This window comes from Cupressus sempervirens, chromosome 3, assembly GCF_028749045.1.
Source record: "Cupressus sempervirens isolate cs-2001-9-10 chromosome 3, ASM2874904v1, whole genome shotgun sequence".
Classification (NCBI taxonomy): domain Eukaryota; kingdom Viridiplantae; phylum Streptophyta; class Pinopsida; order Cupressales; family Cupressaceae; genus Cupressus; species Cupressus sempervirens.
Genome location: NC_143120.1, coordinates 229,191,307 through 229,215,271, shown reverse-complemented (window position 1 = coordinate 229,215,271; position 23,965 = coordinate 229,191,307). Strand labels below are relative to the sequence as shown.

Below are 23,965 nucleotides of genomic sequence, written 5' to 3'. Positions count from 1 at the left end.
ACACATCATAACATTTTGACAAACACTTGGCACACATTCAACGATATATGAAAAATTTGGAAACTCTTTTAATGTGTTGATAAAAGGGTGATTTTAAATGTAGATGTGCACTTACAGCTGCCTTAAAGGCTGCGACAACTATTCAAACTTGTATTCAACAATTATAATGCATAGACATGGAAGTATGAAAGAAGAAACCTGGAATTGAATGTTGTAGTGATTTGCGAATGGAGTGACAGCCTCCCAAACTTCTAATCAGCCGGATAAACAAGTAAACTTGATACCAACATTGTTCACACACTGTAGCAGCACTATTCACGCGATACTGTAGCAAAGACTATTCATGCGGTACTGTAGCAAAATACTATTCATGCGCATTGTAGCAATAACTAACTTCAGATCTGCACTTGCAAACCCTTGTAAATTCTTTATGCAAAAGCACCAAATGAAACCCAGCGTGTTCCCTGAAGTGAAAACACCATTGATCCTCTTGACTGTGTCTTCCAACAGCGAAGAGAATGCTAGCAAAGAGGGATTCCGTCCTCCAAGCCTGATAATCAGATATCCAGCAACATAACTTTAATTTTCATCCAAGCATACTTAAAAGAAGCTCTTCCATTTCTTTTATAGTGTTCTCACAAGAGCTCAATCCTTCGATTTCTCAATGTGGGATAAAACATAACTCCCCTTATGTAACTTATGTCTCCAATGTGTTATAAAATAAAGGGGACTTTTTTAATTTAAATATTTCTCACAAACTACAGTCTATGTATTAATAAAGTTAAATATTTAATTTTAACTTTATAAAATAGCTTTATTAATGCATAACAAATCTTATCAATGATAAACAAGTCTTCTTGTCGATTTTAAACAATTACCATCGACATACCGCTGCCACTGGATGTTTGACCATGTCCAAGATGACTTACTATAAATAGTAAGTATGCCCAAACTTGCCTCAATCCCCTCAGAAAGACCTGCAACTGAAACTATCTAGGCCAAATGGCCTCTAAGTCCCTTTAATGTCCTGGTTAGCCTACGGGACCGTGGAGAAATAGGCTAACGACAACATCATGATATGAATGCTAAAGAGGGGACATTACAGATAACTAGATTGACATTATAAGGTAGTTGTCATTAGTTAGTCTGTTGTGCATAGATTAATAAATGTGTATGAAAGCATTGGTTCAAAACTTCAAGGAATGCAATTAATATGATTACGAGGTAAGGTGATGATAAAATTTGTGGGAATGAGAGAACCTCATTTATAACAATAAAGAACAAATGATGAATTTAACCAAGACATGGATTTTTTTTGTAAAATGGATGTAAGAAAATTTTGAAATGACAAATGTCATGTATTTTCCCTTGTTGCACTTTATGACTTGTGTGTTGTACAAGGAGACCCATTTTGTAAATATGATCAGTAGTTTATGGGCTAGTTCAAGAAAAACTCTTTGGACTTCTAGATCAGATATTGTTGAGGTTAGCTCATAAGATCTCTATATTCTTTATGAGGGATAATGTAAGGTGATATTGAAATTACTAAAGAGTAAGGCTAACATTACCATATTGAGTGATGATTTGCATAAATAGTGAGTAAGAAAGCATGAGTTAACTCTGACATGGCGAAAGCTTATGGCTGTCATTACCATATTGTGTGATGATTTGCGTAAGATAGAGAGCAAAGAAAGGACTAAAAATGTAATCTTCTAGGACTTGCGATCTGGTGGTTGTGATATTCTTCTTCTTCTTGTATGCTTGTGAACAAATGTTATACAATAGTACTATTTTGTGCTCGCCATCTGCACCATGGTAAATATCCAAATTTAAATGCCAAGGTTCCTTAAATTTGTGCTTCTTGTTATTGGTAATGAATCAAAGTTCTTATGCCTTTAATGTATACATGTTAGAATTAATTTTCAATAATCTGCAATATAGGTGATATTCTAAATGATTATAAAAGCTTGTCATCGTTAAACTGTTTCATGTTTATTGATTTTATAAATTTAACCAACAGTATCTGTGATTTGTGTGGCAATTGGGATTCCATTTTGGTAGGGCTGGATTGGCACAAAAACGTCTAATGAGTAAATTATTTGTAATTTCTTAAATTTACTTAGGAGATAAAGAAGTTGAATGACCATATTTTTTTTTTGATTTTGCAGTTTGTAGAAACTGATCTGGCAAAGGAAGTCCCTTCTAAAATCCTTGAATATTCAGGAGGATATTTACCCATGGATATGGTTATAAAGGGTAAGTTTTCATTATGGGAAAAGAAAACACATATTTAAATGTCATAGACTTACTAATGCAGTAAGCTTCTCCATCTAACTAGGTGGTAAACTTGTTACTTATCATCTTTGACAAACAAAATGAGCAATTGTGGATCTAAATCTATCTGTCTGTTCAAGTACTTGCCAAATGTAGTTTGCTTGCTATGGTCTTTAATTCCTTCAATTTATATTGAACCATGGGTAGATATTGGATTTTTCATTGCTAGTTAGGTATTAGATGAAGCTCATCATGACTTTTAATGCTTGTCAATTTAAAATGAAATTTTAATAATATTCTGATAAGCACATGGTTATACTAAGAGTGAGGGGGTGGTGTTGGGGCGAATTAGTATAACAACAATTTTTATGTTATAAACTTAATACTATAAGCATATCAATTGTACACACAGTAACATAAGATGCTACAATTACACCATACAAGTAGTACATGAGATCTACACGGAAACCCTCACAAGAGAAAACAATGACAAATTACTTGCTTTGTATATGATAGCCTCTTACAATTTTTTTGGGCACCAACCCTTCATTCAATTTGTGAGCACCAACCCACTAGAGACACCAACCCCACATTCAATTTGTAAGCATCAACCCACTAGAGGCAACAACCTTTCATTCAATTTCTCTTCACAAATTCCACTATGACTTTGGTCACCAATCTACAATAATTTTGACTACAAATCTGCCACAAATGGATTACAAATCTTGCTTCCGAACTCCTCTCAATTCTGTGTTGAAATCTCTCATTTATTCTCTATCCACCGTGCTTCATTTCAGGATACACTCTTCTTACAATGTTTCTTGATTTTCTGGTCAATTTGGTCTGCTTGTTCGTTCTACCTTATCCTGTTTCACCACTTCTCATATGCCTTTTATATCTTCTATGATCTCATGAATGGAAATGTCCCTTTTCAAGTTAGACAACTCTTACTAAATAACACATCTACTTCATACCCATTTCTTACACCCTTTTATATCTTATTATTCAACACTTTTTACTCCATTACACTATACAAATCACAACTGTTTATATTGTGATAATTGTTGTTAATTTTAATTCAATCTTTTAATGTTTTAAATTGCTGTTTATTTCATTTGTTATTTGTGCTTGTATAGTTCTTACCGTAAAAATATAAAATTGACATTCTCAAAAAATAAATGATGTTCTATGATTAATAAAACATTAATTACTAAACTCATACGTTCTAATGAATCGGCCTGCTCTCATGCATTTCTGTGCATTAGCTTAAGGAATCAGCCTGCATGATAACTATTTTCCTTAATCTTTATGAAGCTGTTTTGACTTTTATCTTTATCATTTGTTTGGTTTAATTGTTAACAAGGATTTGTTTATTATTCCATAAATTGCTGCTTATTATATGACTAAACTTGATGGTGATGATTCTTCTAGTCACTCGTAATCCTCGCAAACTATTTTCTTGTTCCATAGGTTTCATAGTGTTTTGAGACTTCAGAACAGACAGACTATAGAGTATCAACAAACACCAGCAACATAATGGGATGTTGATACTGAATAAGGCAGATTGAGGAGGACAAGGTGCCATCAGTGACTCAGATGATTTTGGGCCTTTGGATATTTGATAGCTAGAATGAGGCGTAGTTTAATATATTGTGCTTGAAGCCTCTTATAATTTGATGTTGGACTCTGAAGACTTTTTGACATGTTTGAGACATTTTGATTTTGATATTTATAGACCATGGTTTTGATGTTTGAGTCTATTATTATAATGTTGCTATTAGTGATTTATACTTTTGCTATTATTATTTGTGTTTTTATACTATCGTTGTAACTCGTGAATCAGTGATTTTTTTGCATATTGTCTTATTGATAATCAATTATTTACATAGTCATATCTCTCTCCTTTTGCCTCTCGCTATCCATAATATCTTATTATATATTTATTTAAAAAAAAATTCACACACACACATATATTGTTGAAAATTTGTATACTGGTGTCCCCTGCCATCCCCTATTTTTTTCTCCTTAGGAAACGTCCCAGAAATGCGTCCCTCGACGTCCTTTTGTTCCTGTCCCTGAAACAGTGTGGAACTTCATATATATTGGGTCTATCCACACACAGTTAAGACCTGACATTAGGAACCTTGGGAATCTCTCACTTGATTGATTCTAATAACATTTGAGAATCTTTATTCAAGAGAGAATAGGATACACCTCTGTGGATTCTATTTTGTGTTGGTGGTGTGTAAAGTCCCCATTAACGATGTGACCTTTGTGGTAGAATCTTGTTCCTCCGCTAGGTGTCCCTGTGGGAATGATGGGTGTTGTTGCTCCCTGATATCAATGTTTAATTTGAATCACCTCAATTTATTTGGCGTGGCTTTCTCCTTACTGTACTAATGCTGTGTAATGTCCCTGGATATTCTCCTCACAAATTACCTGCAAAACCAGTATTAGTATAGCATAACATCAAATATGTTAGTAAGAAATACAATCTATTCTAAGTTAGTAAGGGAAATTGATCTTAGGATTGCTTCTAGGTCGGGCATCATGCCGTCTTTCCATAGAGCACTAATCCAAGATCTCTTGGATACAGGCACCATTATCCAAGCCTACGCATATGCATATGACTGGGTTTCAGTATATATACTGCCTATGGGAGATTAGGTAAACCATAAGTCCCTTTAATCCTCCTCAGATAGGAATCCATCTCTAATGAATATATAGTTCATTTTATATGGTAACCATATCTGCCTAAATTTGGGTATGAACCCTGAGACTACGGTGACCATGACAATCACTGATAGCCCCCCTAAAGGTATCGAGATCCATCTCTAATGAGCATTACACTCATCCTCTATGGAATCCCAAACTCATTCTCGAGAATCAATCTTTAATGAACATTACATTCATCCTCTATAGAATCCAAAATAAGTGATTAAAAATATAATAAATAATTTGATATCGCCATAATATTAGTTTCCTTTTCTGAATGCACCATTTTACATTACTGAATGTTGATAAGAAATGATAGTAATTACACACACACACACACACACACACACACACATATATATATTATAAATTTACCTTTTCAAATGCTCAGAAAATATGAAACTGCTTGTCTTTAAAAGAATTCCCAATCTGCTCTGCTACTGTGCCTTTTTAAGATCATTCTCTTCCGATTGGGACTCTCTTGATCTCAAAATGAGATCACTCCCTTACCACCGGATTCTCTTGATCTTATTAATACCATTCTCTATATCATAATGATCTATATTTATTTAGTTTTCATTCTACTATTACTCCAATTGAGGATTCTATAAGAATTCTTAAATAAATCATATAAACTAAATTTAAAATATACATTATTCTCTAATAAATGAAATTGCATACAAAATAGACTAAAAATACTATTATTTGCTAATAGCCAAAATTATCTTTATACTACATACTTGATGGGATCAAGCATCGTCTCTAGTTCTTTTAACACCTTTGAAAATCTTTAAATGCTAAATAAAATTGCTTTTAATTAACATTGCCATACATTCTTACCCAATTGTGTGATATCTGACAGTATGCTTATGTGGCAGTACTTCTCATCCAATAATTCATGTCTTTGGTCCCTGATTGATCTGCGTGCAGAATGAATATTTTGTGTTAAGCTTTGCCGACTTTGAATGACCAATATGTAACAGTTAAGGCTTTACTCAGCAGTACTGGCATTCAGGATTGAGTAATGGCTCCAACATTTAGCATGAGAATTGATCTGTGTGTTGGTATTGAGGTTTTGTATAAGTTTTTTTCTTCCCTGTGATGCCCCATATATTCTCCTTTAAATTGGAATGTTCGGCATGTTTACCTGCTGACTGTAGGTGATGTGGGACCTCAACTCATTGTACGTTGGTTCTTTTCTCCACGTAGATGCTTTCTTTCCCAGATTATCACACATTGCTTTGATTGGTGGCTACTTCATTACCCGATAATGTGGTCTTGTAAAGCAGTCCATTCAAAATGTGTTTGATGCCCTTTTTTATGGTCTCTGACCCTTCCTCGAACAATGTGCAAACCTTATGATTTCATTTTGTACTTTGTTGCCAGTCCTACCTCCCCTCTTGCATCGTGGTTGATGTATGCTTTATATGCTCGTTGCTTTTCTAAGGGTCGTAACCTTTCTACATTAGGTCAGGTGATTATGATTATTTATTATTTAATTAATACTTAATTATTAAAATTGTTTATTGAGATTGTTTGTTTAATCAATATTATTAATTATTATATCGATTTAACCAATTTTATTTAATCAATATATATTTTTATTTATTATGTAATAATCAATCAACTATATATATGTAGTTTTCGTTAATTACAATTAGTAATATTAATATTGGATTTCATTATTAGAGGGATATTGCATGCTATCCTAACAATAGATTGATGCTCGATCCACAACCATCAATAATTTACTTATGTTAGTTCTCTTGTGGATGCTGTTTAGGTCCCGCATGAATGAAAGAGTAAGTTATGTTTACTCCTTAAGGCATAATTCTTACTCAGAAATGTGTTGTATAGGTGTACGTAGGATATGCAACTTGATCGTAGTTCTCAATGGCTTGTATAATGCTTTAATGAGAAGCTACCAAAAGGTAACTAATAGTCTTAAGATTGTGGTTGGATACCGCACGATCACAATCCAGGCCTGTCTCAAAATGGTGCATCAATCTGCATTTGTTTGTTGACTATTAAACATTAAGGCCTGTGGCTAATACAAGTGGCACAATCGCCTGGTGATGTATGGACTTCATTCAACTTTTTAGAATTTCTTTGTAACATTGTGCTTCAATGACTCTTGTAATTGTTTTGCAGCGTATTAGTAGAGTGGCAACAACAACGAACAATTTGGAATCCCTGGATGATGAATCACAAGAGAAATATCTTTCCATCTCCATATTCGTCTCTCAAGGAGAGAATTCATGAAATTGCTACTCTTTCAGACCAGGTGGTTAGTGATGCCACCAAACTATCTGACTTTCATCAACTCTCAATTGTCCGGTAGAAGATGAATTCCAAAACTTTGACGCCCAAATTATTTCTCCTAGTGCTCCTTTTAGACCTCCATAGGTATCTCCTTGAAGATATTCAAATTCCAATTCAACGCTTTTAGTAGGGAAATTTAGTGATTGTGGCCCAAAATAATAAATAACTTAATCCATCATGCCCCCCAATAACTATTAATTAGTTAATTATCAATTCCCTTATGATAATTAATAACATATGGGAATCAAATAGGTTATTAATGAAATTCTCTTTTTGCCTTTGATATTTAGGGACATGACGCTCAAACAGCGAAGTATAATTGGCTTTGCAGCTTTTTAAACCTTATTTTTCAATAAAAAATTGGAAACCTTGTCGACGTAAAAAATTGAATGAATTGGTCTTTATAGGATAACAGGTCGTTTCTCTGTAAAATAGATTGGCCTTCTCTTGAAAGCAGCATTCAGCTTCTTCATTTAGTTGGCCCTTCACAGAAACTTGCCCTTTGGTTTGATACCAGCAAGTTGGAAACAGAAAACTTCCTTTCTTCTCAGTCAATCTTCTTCTCAATCAGTGTACTCTCGCCAGAGGCTTCCTCAATTAGGACCAGCATAGCCTTCATGGAGCTTCCTTGAACTGATACTAATGCTGGAAGATTGAATGCATAGACTTTCAGAGAATTGGATGGTACACACTTCAACAACTGCAGCATTATTTTTTATTGAATGGGGAATGTAAGGTTGTGTCTAAAAAGTAAAATTATATTACTATGAAACAGATCACATCTAATAATTTGTTTTTCTGTTTGTAACTTCTTTTAGAACTTGCTCTGAGAGTGTTTGCATTTATGGCAATTAACCATGTTGAGTTCACACTTTTTGTTGCAGGTGCTTTTGAGCTAATAGAAGACGAGACAAAGGCAGGAGAATGTTTATGGATAACAAACCGACAGGGTTTCAAATATTGGCCAACTGCTGAAGAGAAAAAGAAGTATTTAGTATCTTCGAAAATGAAGAATAAGATCTCATATAAAGCACAAATGAATTTTAAGGTTGTGCCGACAATTCCTGAAAATTTTGAAAAAGTGTGAGTGATAAAATTACTTCTAATTTGCCTTACCGATCCATTTTAAAGATTGATATTTATTTAATGCTAGCATTGATTTCATTTTAAACAAATATGCAGGTCAATCATTGATAACTGATACAGTTTTTGTTAGAATTATAATTTAGTCGTGTTTTTTAAGCTAAAGTCAAAATTAATCATCACCTTTCTTCTGTTTTTGGGGCTTCTTAGTTTGAACAAAAGTGAGCTTCCTATGCTGATACATAATTTTGTTATTGACTAAGCTAAGGCTGATTGCAGAATGTATTAAAAGACATAAAGGAAGTAAACTTTAAATCATTCTTGATGTGTTTTAAGCACTTCTATATGGGGCTGTAGAGCCATTTCTTTAGATGAGCATTATTTTCCACTTCAAAGATACAGATGTACCTTTAGGTAATGAGGCAGAAAACTTCACTGAACTGTTATATCAGATGACTTGAGAATCTTAAAAGTTAGAGGTCAAATAGATGGAGAAGAGATAAAGGTCCTTATAGATAGTGGATCCGCTCATAGCTTCATCAGCCAAAAATGTATTGATGCCCATTGCATACCTAGCTGCAAAAATAAGGGTATTAACATCACAATGGTGAATGGGGCATCTTTAAGAAGTAACACCGTAACCCCCACACTCATCCTTACTATGGGAGGCTACTCCTAGCAGGCCAATTCCACATCCTCGGACTTGAAAGTTGTAGAATGGTTATTCACACAAGATACATAGAGTAATACAACATAGATTCAATAATACTAATGGAACATTCATTATTTGTACCAGAATACCAAATGGCGAGGAAATGTTATTTCTTTTATTGATTACCAAACACATGAGTACATTGTTCATAACTCAAAGTTCTTATAACATAGTCGGTTGGTTGGGAAAACCAACAAATGCATCCTCTCGCTTCCTAACTACCCGCCCCACAATGTTGAATTAATTTTAACACAATATTACATTATTATGTATTACATTTATCCCCCCCAAAAAGAAGTCGTCTTCCAGACGATTGCCCGACAAAACAGAGAAAAAAAACTAGGTTCAAGAAGAGGGTTGGGAGGACATCCTTGTACATGGGGCTCCATGGAGTTGCTGAAGATCTCGTTCAACTACCTCCTATTTGGCATGAACTCTTGGCAAAACTCGCAAGGCATCCATCTTCTTTTCTTCTGCTGTTGTGATTTTGTCTTCCAAGGCCACCTTTTCTAGTTTCCAATTGTCTTCCAGGGCAGCCTTTTCTGCCTTCCACTTTTCTTCTAGAGCAGCTTTTCAAGCTCCCGCTCCTTAGCCAACTGTTGTGCCAAATCCTTCCCTTGCTGGAGTTCTAAGCATGTCCTTCTAAAGGCAACTTCCATGTCTGCAAGTGTTTGTATGAGTGGTGGTTGTTCTTGAGGTAGATGTATGGTGTATTGCTTAGTCCATTATGCAGCCATTTCTTCGTGTTTATAGCTACTTTGCTGAAGCAACTCCCAGTCTGTATGGAAACCTTTGTGCATAAATACTACCAATGATTTAGCTACTCGAACTATGGCCCGCATATTCTGATTTTTAGCTATGTGATTATTTCTTTGGTGGAATGTTCCGTAGCTTGTAATTCTTTCAAGAATATTGCAGCTTTGTCTTCGAAGAAAAATGGCTTAGACGGTCTCACTCTTCCACTTTGTATTTCTATGAGATTTTCATCCTCTTCCTCCACAAGGTTCGGTGAGGGTGGAGATACCATCCCTTCTTCCTCAAACAGTTTATCCGCCTCGTCCAATACTGTGTCCTCAATCGGTGTGTCCTCTGCAGCTGAGTTTCCTCCACCTATTTCTCCTTTTGGCTGTCCAATTGTCCTATAGGTTGCACCACCAAAGAAATAGGGTGGACCACTTCTGTACCCAATGGTGTTTGTAGTTGTACCTTGTGTCCACACCTGCTTCTGGCACTTGAGGTCGATCACCTTAGTACCAGGTTGCTGATCTGAGGGAAGTGTTTGCAATACTCCTAGAAGTGAGATTGGTTGCCCCCCATTGTGGAAGTTGTTGCAGATGACTATCTCCTTCACCTTCAGTAGGCTTATTCTCCCTATCCTCCCTGGCACGGTCATCCGTATAGTCCACTGTACGGTTGTCTCCATGGACACTTTCCTTTGTATGGACACTGCCTTGAACTCCTGTCTCCATACTTGGGTTAGAATGGTGGACTTAAGTGTACTCAGGTATCCCCATCGGTAGTAGTCCTTCTCTAGGTGGTAGGAAGGTGATATCTCGAGGTGTGCCTTTCAAGTGACTTAAGCGGATTTCTGCATCCTATGAATTTGAGGATGTTTCCTCTTCTTCGGAAGGCTCCTCCTCATCCTCCTCACTTGAGCTTTCCTGTACTACCTATTTGGGTTACTTCCGCTTTGGCTCTCCTACTCTTGGTCCTATGCCAAAGGTGTCCATGTGCATCCAATAGGTCATGGCTGGTTTATAGGGCTCTACCTGGTTTGCTAGCACCAATGTGCCCTTGTGTTCGGTTGCCACTTGTGTTCTAATAGCTTCTAAGAATAGAGAGATGACATGATGAGGTTTATAAAATTCCTTGTGCTTCAATACCATGAACTCTTGAAGTCTTTTTGAGAGGAATTGTGAAATGTTCCCAAGTGCAGAGGGTTGGAGATTATTGGCTTGATGGCCGTACAGTTTGTCTAAGACTCTAAGGTATGGACCGTACGGTGTGGGAAACACAAGAATGGCCATATAGAGGATTATATTTTGGCCATATGGTTGAAGAAGGCAGCAATGTGTACGGTTCAGAGGGCTGTATAGTGATCAATTGAAGCCATACGGTGGTCAAGGATGACTGTATGGTGGTCTATGCTAGGCGTACGGTGGTCTATGTTGGGCATATGGTGGAGATGGATGGGATGGTGTACAGTGTGAGATCCAAGATGGCCGTACGGTAAGTTGTATGGTGGATAGATGGAGGTTGGAAGGGAAGTACGAAGGTGTGGGTGGATGGTAAGAATGAAGGCCATACGGGCAATGAGGAAGCAATATGGGAGTGTTTGCAAGCTGCATGGTTAGGTATCTAAGCCATAACTATGATTGTAATCTTGTTCATACATAAGCACAATAGATTTAGATGAAATCCAAACACAATAATAGAGACTTGAATACAAATAATCCTTCAATTAATATATATGCCAAAAGGTGATGCTTCAATTTGCTAGATCTGAGTGAAGTGTTATAGGTGATGGAATAGGGTGAGGGTTAAATTCCACCGAAATCAGATAAAATTAAATAGGGAAGGTCTTTCACTTCCAAAATGGTGAACAACAGAGAACTTCAACAGGAATTCGCAGTATAGAGAAAATAATCCAAATTGCATACCTAAAAACTACCTACAAGCCGTGCTTAAATACCCGTTGGAGAAAGCTTTCCAAGGGTGTACAAAGATAGCCAACGGGAACACAACTACGGAAACAAAACAAAAATGGGTTCGAGATGTATTAAATCAATCGGCCCATTAACAATAGTTTGATTAATAAATAATCTATTGTATGGTGGGGATATTACAGTCCTCCCGTCCCAAAATTTGCTTGTCGTGAAGCAAATGCAATGCCGGATGCTGTAGAATGTACTCGCCTTCCTAGGTTGCGTCTTCTAGTGGCAAGTGTTTCTAGCGTACCAAATATTCCTTCACCTTTTTGTTCCGTAGGGTCTTCTCACGTATTTCAATGATCTTTGCTTGTTCTAATATGAGCTTTCCTTCTTCCTCGAGCGGTGGAAGGTTTGTAGCTACTCTTACGTTCTGTCCCACATCGTTCTTTAGGCACGAAACGTGAAAAATGTTATGAATATAGCTCCCCTTAGGAAGCTCTAGCTCATAGGCAACTTCACCGATGCAGCGCACTATACGATAAGGGCCATAAAATCGTGGCTTCAGTTTTTCTTTTCCCTGTTCTTTCAATGAGGATTGTCAATATGGTTGGAGCCTGAGGTAGAGCAAGTTTCCTACTTCGAAACTCCTCTCTATTCGGTGTTTGTTGCCGTACATCTTTTGTTGGTTCTGTGCTTGTTGTGAGTTCTCTTTCAGGCATATTAGGATGTCCTGTCCCTCTTGAAGCCAGTCCCTCGCCCTTGGTGCCCGACTGTCCACCAGAACTATGTTGATGAAGGAAAGGGGTTCGTACTCGAATAGAGCTTGAATGGTGCCATCCCGATGGACATGTGGTACGTGGTATTGTAACAATATTCCTTGAGGTGTATCCATTTGACCCATGCCCGTTGTTGTGTCGAAACATAGTTCCAAAGGTAGCCTTCGAGCCACTTATTCACAATCTCCATTTTTCCATCTGTCTGAGGGTGGTAACTAGTAATTGGTGACAATTTTGTCCATGCCAGTCGAAACAGTTCTGCTAGTCGAAATAGTTCTATCCAAAAGATATTGATTAAGCGTCCATCTTGATCACTGACATGTTTCGTGTGATATGTATACCTAATCCGCCCGATAAACAAGGCATCAAAATTAATTAATGCTAGCACATCAAAGGATTGAAGGATATTTCAAGTTCAAGAATATTAAATTATCTCTATTATCTTTGTACTAACTTCTACAGATTCTGGAACAAATCCGTCCTTTGTTAACAATGTTCATACTTGCAATAAAATTGTGCATCAACAAGCCACAAATTTGAAATTTGGTAAGAAACATTACATGGTATCAGAGCCTTGTTAAGGAGAGATCTCATTAAGTTTAAGAGATCAGATTACACATTAAATTGCGGCCTCTCATTTGTCTGCAAGATGACAAACATGTTAAGATTCGAACACCACCTTACAAGTGCTAATAACTTCAAATCCTGGAAACTTCGTATAACAATGTTATTAAAAGAAAACAATTTGAAATCTTTTGTAAGAGAAGAAAAAGAGGAACCTAAAGATGATCCAGAGAAAACTGAATGGATAGAGAATAATGAGAAAGCCATGAAGATAATCGTGGATGCAGTTCGAGATCACATAGTGCTTATTGTGGCAAAACATGCTACAAAATATTGCATGTTTAAATCTCTTGAAAATACATTCATAGTAAATAATATTGGTAGAAAGCTTGCTCTAAAAAGACAAATGAATAATATTAGCATGAATAAAGGAGAAACAATGAATGCCTTCTTCATGAGAATCACAGAATTGAGAGATCAATTATCTTCTGTTAGTTAATGAGATTGTCAACCAAGAGTTATCACTAATAGCGTTAGGAGGATTACCAAATTCTTGGGAGTCTTTTGTACAAGGTATAAGTGCTAGATCTAAAATCCCAAAACTAGATCGATTGAGATCTGATTGTCTTCAAGAAGAATCGAGATTAATGATTAAAGGAAAACATAAAACCTTAGATGAAGACATTCAAGTTCTTAACACCAACTGTCATAAGAAGGGAAAGAAGAAGAACAACAAAAGGAAAAGAAACTTTCACAGAAAAGGACAATCAAAACAGAAGAAAGACCTGCCCAAAATTCAATGTTTCAGATGTGATCAATATGGGCATTATGCACTAAATTGTCCTGATCGATCAAAAATTCAAGCATATTTGCCAAAACTATTAAATCAAATGAAGATCACGAACCCAAGAAGTATGCCTTCTATTCAACATTGTCTAGTCAAATCTCAACCAAATCCAACACTTGGATAATTGATAGTGGATCTTCAAGACATATCATTGGATATCAGGATAACTTGGAAAGCATGCAAATAGAAACGGATGAAGAAGTTACAATTGGTGATGATTCTGCACATTTCGTAAAAGGAATTGGGACCTGAACCATCAAATTGAAATCTGGAAATTCTATTGAGCTTTCTGGAGTTCTTTATGTACCAGGTATTAAAAGGATTTTAATATCGATATCTACACTTGAAGATGATGGTTATAGAATTGCATTCATGGAAGGTAAGGTACTAGCATGGCCTAAGAATTCAACTATAAAGAAGGCTCTAACAATAGGAATACGACAAGGACTACTGTATGAGCTTTGCACTAAGAAAAATCTTTACTTGTTCTTGAGACTTTAGAATCAAATGAAATATGGCATAGAAGATTAGGTCATATCCACTTCCGTGCTCTAACATCTATGGAGAAGTTGGTAACTGGAATACCTAAATTAAGTCATATTCACAATGAATCTTGCGAAGGTTGTGCCTTAGGGGAAAACAGTGAAAGTCATTTCCTTACAGTTTGAGCAAAACTAAAGATGTGTTAGAACTAGTGCACTTTGACCTATGTGGACCCATGTCTACACCATCCATAGGAGGGTTCTTGTACTATGTGATATTTGTTAATGATTTCTCAAGAAAGACATGGATATACTTTCTTAAGTGCAAAGAATTTGAAGAGATTCTTTCTAAGTTTAAAGAATTCAAAACTATCACTAAAAACTCCTCAGAAAAGAAAATTAAAGTTCTAAGAATAGATAATGGGAAAGAATACACTTTTGAGATATTTAAAGAATTCGACAAACCTGTTGGGATTAAAAGGGAGTACACTGTTCCCTACAATCCTCAACAAAATGGAGTTGTTGAAAGGAAAAACAAAACTATTGTAGAAGCTGCTAGGGCTATGATTTTTGATCAAAACTTGAGCATGTCATTTTGGGCCGAAGCATCTAATACAACAATCTATATTCAGAATAAATGTCCTCACTCATATTTGGACAACAAAACTCCTGAAGAAGCATTTTCAGGAAAGACACTTGACATTAGTCATCTAAGGATATTTGGATGTCCTGTGTATGTTCATGTACCTAAAGAGAAAAGGACTAAGTTAGAACCTACTAGAAGAAAATGAATTCTTATTGGTTATAATGAAATAGTAAAAGGATACAGAATCTACATACCTAGACAGAAACAAATAGAACTCAACAGAGATGTCATCTTTGAAGAAGATATTGCTTTCAAAAGAGCCAAAACTTCAAATGATTTATCCTGTCCCCAAGAAGAGGCTCTTGCTACTGAGATTCAGAGGGAGTACCTTGAAGAAACGTCAAGTGAAACTGAGATTCTTTCTAGGACTCAAGAAGAGAGTCTTGGTAATTCTAAAAGGCCACTTTGGGCAAGAAAAAATATAGAGGAAGGAGATGAATTTGCAGCACCTTCAAGGACTTTCAGAGAAAGCAAAAGACCTTGAAAACTAACATCCAATGCATTCATGTGTGAGAGTCCAAATCGCGAACCTTCAAATGCTTCAGAAGCACATTTAGCTTGGAAAGATGCAATGGTAGAAGAATATCAGTCGATATTAAAAAATGATGTTTGGCATATAGTTACTAGACCTAAAGGAAAATATGTTGTTTCTTCCAAATGGCTCTTCAAAGTTAAGTATGCTGCAGATGGTAGCATTGAAAAACATAAAGCTCGTTTTGTGGCTAGATGGTTTTCTCAAAAGGAAGGAATCAACTTTGAAGAAACTTTTGCACCAGTTGCCAGGTATACCTCAGTTAGAGTTGTAATAGCCATTGCAACAGCCAAAGGTTGGAAAATCCATCAAATGGATGTAAAAATTGCTTTTCTAAATGGAACAATTGAGGAAGAAGTATACTTGGAACATTAAGAAGGATTTGTGACTCATGATGCTGCCTCTTATGTATGTAAATTGAAGAGGGCTCTATATGGACTCAAACAGGCTCCCCGAGCTTGGTATGAAAGGATTGATAAATACCTTCTAAGTTTTGGATTCACTAAGAATGTTGCTGATCCAAATCTTTACTTTAAGGTAACTAAAGGTGATATGTTGATTCTAATTCTTTATGTTGAGGACCTTCTAATTATAGCGGAAGAACATATCATTAATTAGTGTAAGAAAAATTTGGCTTCTGAATTTGAAATGAAGGACTTAGGAATTCTTCATTACTTCCTTGGTTTGGAAGTTCATTAGAAGTGTGGGAATATCTTCCTGCATCAAAAGAAGTATACTGTTGATATTCTGAATATATTTGGAATGTGGGACTATCGACCTATGTCAACAACTATGGAAACCAACTTACACAAGCTAAAGGAAGCAAGTGTTGAATCTAGACTAGTTGATCCCACTTTATATAGACAAATAATTGGGTCTATGATGTATCTTGTAATACTTGACCTAATATCTGCTATGTTATGAATGCATTAGTCGGTTCATGTGTGAGCCTCGTGAAATTCATCTTGTTGCCTTGAAACATATATTAAGGTATCTCCAAGGCACTATTGGGTATGAACTTAAATGAGAATACCAGCTTGGATTTACATGGATATACTGATTCTGATTGGGCCGTAAGTCTAAAAGACCGAAAGAGCACATCAAGATGTTTTTTCAGTGTAGGATCAACCATGATTTCTTGGATCTGCAGAAAACAAGCTTCTATTGCTCAGAGTTCTACTGAGGCAGAGTATATTGTAACAGCAATGAAAGCGAGAGAAGTAGTGTGGCTTCAGAAGTTGCTTTCTAACTTATTCCATAAGCCTATGAAATCTACAACCATTCACTGTGATAACCAAAGTTGTATCAAGTTATCTGTGAATCTGGTATTTCATGATACATCCAAGCATATAGAAATTCCTTACCACTACGTAAGAGACATGGTGGAAAGAAGAGCTATTCAGTTGGAATTTATTAATACTGGTGATCAAATAGTTGACATTCTCACCAAGGCTCTTCCTTAAGTGAAGGTTGATCATTGTAGAAAGAAACTTGGTATGGTTGAAATGTAAGTTTATGAGATTGAGTCTCAACTTTGTAAATTTGTATTATTTTAATAAAGATGTTTAAAGTGTAAACTCTTTTTTTATATGTGTGACTTTGTGACTTATGGGCCTACCCTATGTACATTATTAAAAGGTGACAATCTTTTATAATGTCTTACATCCCAATTTTTGACCTAGGTTCGAATATAGCCGTTGAGGTTCGTATGAAGTCAGTTGGCAGTTTAATTTGTTATAATCTGGTGAAATGGTAAGATAGTTAGTCGTTATGATTTCTAGTGAAGATGACATGTTAGTTGATCGTTAATCACGAATTCATGGAATTAAGATGAAAGGTTAACTGTTATGATTATTTATGATTAAATAATTTATAATAATTACGTAGAAATTCTTTGCAGGGAGCATGTCAAAGGGGTCGAATCATTGTCAGAAAAGAACAGAGCATCACCATCACTGGGCAGACTGGTAAAGGACCTAGCGATTTGAAAAGAATACATCTACGGGACTTGCATGAGTTATTTAATAATTTAATCAAATAAATTAAGTTTAAATATAAAATGTATCTTAAAGGATTTTAATTTATCTTTCGTCATATTATTTTAATAATAATTTATATACATGCATTTAATAAATAAAATGATTTTTGGCACCATTATAATTTAATAATTAATAAGTAATGTTACAAATAAGATAAATATAAATAATATGAATTATTTAAAAACTCTTCATCTTCTTTCCTTTTCAATTTTTCCCTCTTTATTTTCTTTTTAGCCGATTGATTAAAGAATCTGAATATGATCTTGTAACCGATGGAAGCTGTAAGGACTAGCTCATGTCTATAATATGAGAACTTCAAACGTAACTCGACACCTTTTCCTTGGCTTTTGGTATCCATTCTTCTCTCGGCTTCCAAGCCATTTAATATTCGAGCCCTTTCAGCTAGAATGCAAAAACAATTGAAGAAGCAACAACAAGTAATACCTGTGCATACGGCTGAGAGTCTTGCTGCGGGTAGGGAACTCATTCAATATCGAGCTACATATTCACAGGGTAGAGTCACGTAAGGGCATTTAATGCATTTCATAGAAACGTTTTTCATTCCTTCCAAGTTTGGTATTAATATGCAAACGTCCCTATAGCAAACGTGTATGATTTCCTCATCATTCTTGACAAGTATTTAGTTTCCTTTTGAGTCATCGATTTGAGATAGAGGCAAACGATATTTATTTTCAGTTTGCCTTTTCTTATAGGGATATGAATGTAGCCGTCTATAACATTTATCAAATCATTATAATCTGCTAGAGATCAGTCAATTGTCATAACAATGATTTTACTCAAGTCTGTTATTGTTATAATATGCAACTTTCTGAATTTCATCTTAAAACTCTGTCTTCTCAGAAAAAACATTTATCATGCAGTTTAGATATAAGTTTAATAACTGAGATGAGATAATTTGAAGGCACCAAGGAATTCACCAGGCTAAAAGCTAGAATAGGGTGAAGAAGGTGCGGAGTATATTTGTAAAGCTAATTTGAAGGCACCAAGGAATCACCGACTTGATGGCCTGATTATGGTGATGAGGTGTAGATGAACCTATAAAAGAAAATACAAGAATTCGTTATCATGCTACTTGTTTACTATCAATAATTTTGAGAATGTCTTTGTTATACAGAGGATGTAAAACAGTATTAAGATCCATGAATCAAAGAACTTGTCTATCATACTATAGTTCTTTCCATGCATTTAATAAAAGTGTAAAAGATGTCATAATGTTCAAACACCAAGGAACTCACCGGCAAGGATGCCATTAAAGGTGAAGAGGAATAAATTAAGAGAAAATAGTGTATGCGTTACATAGGCTTTATGAGACTTTGGCCTGATGAAACATATATGTAGATAAGTATCTTTGAACTGGTGATAAATTTGAGCAGAGAAATGAATAGAAACGATATCCGAGGTGTTTTATGAATCCAATCATTTAAATGATCCTGAGCCTACACCAATTATATAGTCCATTGAAACTGAGATAATCTTGAATGAATCCATATGATTGCAAAGCTTTAACATATTACCATGCAAGAAATTAGAATATATTGACACTGAGGAATTCACTTGGCAGATAGGCCAAATAATGGTGAAGGGATGAAGATTTAACCTGTAAACAAAATTAAGAAATTAGATTTGTTAATAATATTAGCTCATGCTTGATCCTGATATTGTATTCTCCTGCTGCCAAGTCATATGGTGTTAAATACTAGGATGCCTAGTGGATGGCAAGATGACCCCTATCTATTCTGGGTAGGGAGGGCCTTTCTCGTTAGAGATCGTGTGGGGATAAGATTTGGTCTGAGGTTGGGTGGTAAAGCTCCTAACAATGTTTCACCTCTTCTTAAGTTGCCAGACGTGCATTGGACTCATATATTCAATTGTTTATCAGAAACAGGTATTATCACTCTTATATAGGAGGTAAGGTTAAATTGAGTTATTTCATTGTGATCGTCATTTTACTATCATGAATAATGAATATAGTATATTTTCTAATCTTGAGATACTGTCACAGTTAAGTAATCGGAAGGAAAGGAATCTGAAGCCCTAATTGATTGAGAGATGACTGGAACCCTAAATGATACAGTGGTATTGAAAGCCCTAATTGAATTCGTGGTATTGGAAGCCCTATCTGAATCAGTGGTATCAGAAGCTCTAATTGAATCCGTGGTAGCGGAAGTCCTAAGTGATATAGCAATATTAGAAGCCCTAAATGAACCGATGGTACATGATGCCCTAATTGATACAGTGGTATGTGATGCCCTAATTTAAAATAATAGAAGTATTTAATTGTAATTATCATTTGATTTTAGGATAGCGGTTTTTAGATGATAGTTGTCATGTGAAATTGTTATAGTGTATTTGTGGACTAACCCGGGTGGTTGCAGAAGCATCCCTAGTTTGAATTCGATCTTAGTTTTCCGAGGTATGTAGTTTTCAATTTCTGTAATAATTTCAATTAATGTTATTTCAAGTTTTTAAGTTAAGAAATTTTGTCTAATTGATTTTAGCGGTAAAACTTATTCACATGAACTTGAATGATATAATTGTCTTCCTATGAAACAAAGTAATAACTATATTCTTTGAGTATGATAGATGTTAATTTAGACCTGGGAAAACCAGATGTTACATAATGAAATGTTGATTCTAATAATATAAGGTAACGACTTTATAATTATTAGATTATTGTTATGATGGATATCATGTGACTTGATATTTATGGAAAATCATGATAGTTAAAAAAGCATGTTGATAGATATCATGTGACTTGATATCTGTTGAAGATCAATATGTTCAAACTCATGGTGGATATTACGTGACATAATATCTATGGATATACCATGATCTGTTATGGTAGATATCACAAGACTTGATATCTGTGTACACACCATAACTCGAAAGAATATCATGAGACTTGCATTTCTTAAATATATCTAGAGGATATTACTTTTCAAATAAGAACTTATATATATGCACTTTGTCTTCCCTAGCTAAGAGGGAGTGTTAAAACATATAGCTTTAGTCTGTCAAAATACGATCAACATACATATGTATATATGTACAACAGTATGATGCACATACTATTGTATATATATGCATATGTATCCTTGCTGCATGTGAATCATACATAGTTGGAACTGACGATCATATATATATTTTTGAGATCATTTAAGGCATGATGGAAACTTATTGTTGATTCCTTTGATTTTAGATCACTATCGATCTGTACTTTATGTCAGGCTACGGTCATTATGATTAGTAATACATTGTTAAACTTGTGTTAAGTTTGTAAACAAATCGAGCATGATTAGTTACACCGAATTGATGTGATTGTGAATGTCCATGTCTCCATTCGGAGACATGACCATTCACCATCACAACCTTTCGTGTGATATGTATACCTAATCTGCCTGAGTAAACAAATCATCGAAATTAATTAATGCTAGCACATCAAAGGATCAAAGGACATTTCAAGTTCAAGAATATTATAGTATCTCTATTATCTCTGTACTAACTTCTATAGATTCTAGAACAAATCCATCCTTTGTCAACAGTGTTAATACCTGCAATAAAATTGTGCATCAGCAAGCCACAAATTTGAAATCTAGCAAGAAACTTTACAGGAGGTACCAGCTCTGTGATGGCTAAGAAGATAGCTGATCAACTACGACTAATTTATTAACCTTTGGAGAAAGGGGTAGTACAATTAGATGGTTCTATTGTCAAGACTCTCGATGCATGCCCTAACTTTTCAATCTCTCAAGACATTTTTGTGGTTGACCTTCCCCCATATTTTGCCCTTTGTTTGTAATTGGAGTTCACAACCAAAATAGGGGGTTAGCTTTCATTAGATTGGTCCAATACAATCAATGCAAACTGTATTGCATTCGATCAAAATTAGAATCCTATTGTCTCAGAAATAGACACCCAAGTTGAGAGCATTCACGATGTTCTACTTGATAAGTGGGCAATGAAGGATGCATTAAGAAGTGAAAACAACAGTTTTTTAGATGTTGGTTTAGGAAATTTTATGTTTCAAGAGGCTAGGTCGGTTATACCAAACTTTTTTAAGAGTTCAAAGGAAGTTGATGATAAGCAAGACAATGTTTGAGAGTTGTACTTGACAGTTCTAGGAGCAAGAATAGTTTAAGTGTAGGGGCAATGCTAGTACCTCCTCAATGGGATAATCGTTGTGCATCCTTTCGGTTCAGTTTTGCATGTATAAAAAATACAGCTGAATATGAAGGGTTAATTCAAGGTCTGGAAGGGGCTAGGATGAGGGGTGTGAAGTGCGTGAAAGTATTTGGAGATAGTGAATTAATTGTCAATCAGGTTAGAGGTTTCATGTGACAAAAAATGACACACTTAAGAGCTACAAACACATAGTATTGGATGAAATTGAGAACTTTGATGCATTTGATCTAATTGTTGTCTCTAGAAGTTTAAATTTTGCATGCTAATAAGTTGGCTACTGTGGGAGCAGAATTCAGTATACCTGACAATGTTAGTAAGGAAAAGGTACAACAACATATCAAAATTATAGTCAAATGTTCGATACGTGACAATGACATAAATTGGCATGTGTTTGAGAATGATGAGAAGATTTTAAATGTTCTGCTTGAAGAAGGTATTTTTTCAGCCTCCAACCAGCACAAGTTGAAACAACAATATGGTGATCAAGTCATACAACCGAAATCTAATAAGTTGCCCAAAGGGTTGGTCACCTTGGAATCCATCTTTAACATAGATGATCAAGCAAGAAAGAATAAAGTCAACTTGTTGGTCCAGAAAGATTATTATGAGGATCTTGAAATAGTAAAGGGTAAAAACTTAAAATTTGGCAAGGTAACTTCAATTGAGGAAAAACATTCTTATATTCAACTATTACAAGAGTTCAGTGACATTTTTGTTTGGGAGCATGCAGATCGTAAGGGTTTTGATCCACAACTTGCCCAATACACTATTGAATTAGAGCATAATGCCAAGCCTATAAGGTAGAAATAGAGATCTGTTAACCCAAAACTTGAATCTTAAATGGAGAAGGAAATGTTCAAGCTTATTGAGAGTAGTATAATATTTTCCATTAAGCATACCAATTGGGTATCAAATCTTGCTCTCGTTAGGAAAAAGAATTGGGAGCTATGATTTTGTGTTGACTTTAGAGACTTGAATAGATCGTCATTGAAGGACCATCACCCTTTGCCATCCATGGAGTAAAGACTCCAATGTGTTTTAGGTTCATAACATTTTTCGCTTTTGGATGGTTATTCAGGATATAACCAAATTTTGGTCAAGGAAGATTAGTTTAAAACTGCATTTACCACAAAGTGGGGTACTATTGTTTATAGAAGGATGCCTTTAAGTTTGTCCAATGCAGGGGCAACCTTTCAAATGGATATTGCTTTCGCTAATTTGATGTACAATTATGTACTAGTCTACCTAGATGATATTGCAGTTACTCTAAGAATGCAACAAACCACATTGGACATTTCAAGTAGATTTTTGAAAGGTGCAGAGAATTTGGTATTTCTCTAAATCCTGAAAAATGTGTGTTTATTGTCCATGAGAGCAAATTGTTGGTATATATTCTATCCAAACAGGCCATTGTTGTTGATCTTGAGAGAGTTGCAACCATTTCAGGAGCTATCCTTACCACATCACAAAAAGGGCTGCAAAGCTTTATAGGTAGGATTAATTTCGTAAGACATTTTCTGCATGATATACCTAATCTTTTGAAGCCTTTGACAACAATGTTGAAGAAAAATGTTGTGTTCAGCTGGACTAAAGAAGGAAAGAAAATCTTTTAAGTGATCATAGAGGCGTCAACATCAATACTGAAACTAGTAAATCTTGTTTTGGTAAGGATTTTATTTTTGTATGCCTATTGCAGCTATGATGTTATTTTTGCAGTTCTAGTACAACAAAATTCAGAAGGTTTTGAACAACCTATTGCCTTCTTTAGTAAGGGTCTATGAACATACAACTTTGTTGAGAAATGTTTTTTGTCTGCTGTGAAGAGCCTTAAGAAGTTTAGGCACCTGTTATCCGACAATAAACTTCATCTTATGGTAACATCCAAGTGTTAAAGAGTTTTTACTAAGTAGAGACTTGAATGAGAAGAGGGTCAGATGGATTAGTAGAGTAATGGAGTATGATGTCAATATTCAGGTTACTAAGCTTGTAAGGGGAAAGGGTCTTTGTGAGCGAATGACTAATGCACCTGTTCCGGAAGATAAGGAAGTGACAAAAATATCTTTGGTTATCTATGGAGCAGCTGAAAATGATGAACTAACAAGCTGGTTAAATGAAATGA

The 23,965-nt window shown here is 35.4% G+C and overlaps 1 protein-coding gene across 3 annotated transcripts in view; it reads left to right on the top strand.

Moving 5' to 3' along the window:
- NQR (ARP protein (REF)) overlaps positions 1 to 23,965 on the top strand; it is a 297,015-nt gene that overhangs the window by 90,234 nt on the left and 182,816 nt on the right. For all 3 annotated transcript variants that reach the window (XM_089819174.1, XM_089819172.1, XM_089819173.1), the window contains exons 6-7: positions 2,169 to 2,256; positions 8,196 to 8,394. In XM_089819174.1, coding sequence (XP_089675300.1) covers positions 2,169 to 2,256; positions 8,196 to 8,394 — 287 coding nt within the window. The remainder of the gene's footprint in view (positions 1 to 2,168; positions 2,257 to 8,195; positions 8,395 to 23,965) is intronic.